The 2,125-nt window shown below is 45.6% G+C and overlaps 1 protein-coding gene across 1 annotated transcript; it reads right to left on the bottom strand.

Annotated features, from left to right (window-relative positions):
• Positions 1-739: 739 nt before the first annotated feature.
• PHACADRAFT_109473 (uncharacterized protein) lies at positions 740-1,957 on the bottom strand (the record flags this gene model as incomplete). The annotated part of the gene is made up of 2 exons (XM_007403343.1): positions 740-1,512; positions 1,648-1,957. The coding sequence occupies 2 exons, from the start codon at positions 1,955-1,957 to the stop codon at positions 740-742; spliced, it is 1,083 nt and encodes a 360-aa protein (XP_007403405.1).
• Between the last annotated feature and the right edge of the window lie 168 nt (positions 1,958-2,125).

Here is a 2,125-nt window from a genome sequence, read left to right as displayed (position 1 = left end):
CGTATTCGCGTAAGGGGTAGCCGTCTCACTTGTATAAGACTGCTAGCACAGGAGAGATATCTAAAAGGCAGCACTGAGTTGTTAACACCTAAACAAAGACGGGTGGTACAAGAGTAAGCACTAACACAGAAGATGTTACTTCAAAAGATAGACCTGATTGTCTACCTGCAACACCTTGAATAACAGAAAACAAACCTAAGGTATAAGCTGGCACCTATTTGCCAAGCCTTACTACCTTATACTGAAGAAAGCGCCTGATTGCACTTTCTACCTGGGCACACACAGACGAGACTCTTGCTCTCAAAGTTGCTTGTATTTTGGGGGTGGATTAGGGGTCCTTATATAGCTTTTGGAAGCCCCATCCTTTGGTCTACTTTGGCCTATTCTAGAGTATTCTATATTATTCTACACTATTCTTCCATATTCCTGCAGCTTCATGGAATCTTCTAAAAATACACAGTTGCCCCAATAATTTGCCCTGCTACCTGTAACAGCTGCCCCAACAAATCTGACACATGTTTGGCCTATATATAAAACACGTAACAAGTTTATTGCATGTTTCTAGTAGTCCCCAGATGTATCAGCCTGCTGTCATATGTTCCAAGACACTGTTGCCATGCATGAGAATAGCTGACACATAGAAACTGATCTGGTATGTATCATATTCTGTGTCAAACCATTTTGATGCACGATATCCGGGGGTCGCTTGAAGTTCTAACTGTCCCCAGTTATCACCATTCTAATCTTCCTCATCATGGACTTCAGAGTCTTCTTCTGACTCTGAGAGACTGGATGAAATACTGCCTTGCTCCAAAGCCATTCGTCGTGTAAGAATACGAGGAGGGTTGCTTGCTTCCTCACTGTCTGTTTCTGAGGAGTCTGAGCTGCTGCTGTCTTCATTGCTGGTAGGCTGTATTCTGCCCAGAATCTGATCAAGGTATTTATCAGATCGGGAAATATAAGGGATTAACCTAAAAGCTGCCACTGCTTGACGCCAGGGTGTTCCATCTAACTCTTGCAGAACGTATGCTCCGTTCCTAGTCTGACGCACCACTTCATAGGGTCCCATGTACCTGTCCTTGGTCTTCCTATCCAGCGAGGCTTCCACATGGCTGTTGCGTACAAGCACTAGTGTTCCAGGGGTGTAGCTGTCCCTAAACATCCTGGTCCTGTATCTTTGCTCAAACTGGTCCTTGGATCTGAAGCGGTGTTTCTGTAGCACTTCGGAGGCCTTGGCTAAATCCTCAGGCTTCTTTTCCAGCTGCCTGATGCGTAGGGTAAGAAGCTCTTCAGAAGACATGCCACTTTTAAAGCCATCTACCATGAACGAAGCTTCTGCAAGGTCAAAAGGGAGAACAGGATATATGCCATGGAGAAGGTAGAAGGGAGAGAAGCCAGTCTGTCTTCTCACTGTAATCTTGTCTGCAAAAAAGGCTTGTTGTACATATCCAGGCCAGCGACGGATTTTTCCATCACATAGCTTGACTAGGCTTTCACGAATAATAAAGTGTCCTCGTTCAACCACTCCATTGGCTTTAGAGTTATAGGCTGAAATCTTGACATGAGGTACACCGTATCGTGTGACCAGTTCCTTGAATGCTCCTTCTACCTCACTTCCATTGTCTGTAGTGACCTGCCCAATTGCACCATAGCGACAAAAGATTTCTTCCCACAAAAACTTGGCGACTGCACTAGAGGTAGCCTTTCTAAGTGCTCGCCCTTCTGCTGCCCCTGACAGATCATCTCTAGCTGCTACAATGTATCTGTAACCCTGGACGGTTGGCATATACATTATATCTAGATAGATTTTGACAAAGATAGTGGCAGGGGTAGAGACCATGAGAGGGACTTGAACCTTGCGTACACTTCTAACTTGGCATTGAAAGCATGAACGTACATGATGGCGTACGTCGTTCCATAGGCTTGGCCAATAGAAGCGTTCCTTCAGGGTAGCCATGACTGCTTGCTCACCACGATGTCCACTTTGTTCATGAGCTGCATAAAGCAGGGCATCTCGCTTGTGCTGGCGAAAGATACACTTGGTGGGTCCCTTTGGTCCATTACGCTTGAACATCACCTTGTCTTTGATGAAGAACTTCATAGCCTTCTTGATGAAGCGCTCGCG

The sequence above is a fragment of the Phanerochaete carnosa genome (genome assembly GCF_000300595.1).
Source record: "Phanerochaete carnosa HHB-10118-sp unplaced genomic scaffold PHACAscaffold_1044, whole genome shotgun sequence".
NCBI classification, from domain to species: domain Eukaryota; kingdom Fungi; phylum Basidiomycota; class Agaricomycetes; order Polyporales; family Phanerochaetaceae; genus Phanerochaete; species Phanerochaete carnosa.
This window is presented reverse-complemented; position numbering and strand designations above follow the sequence as displayed.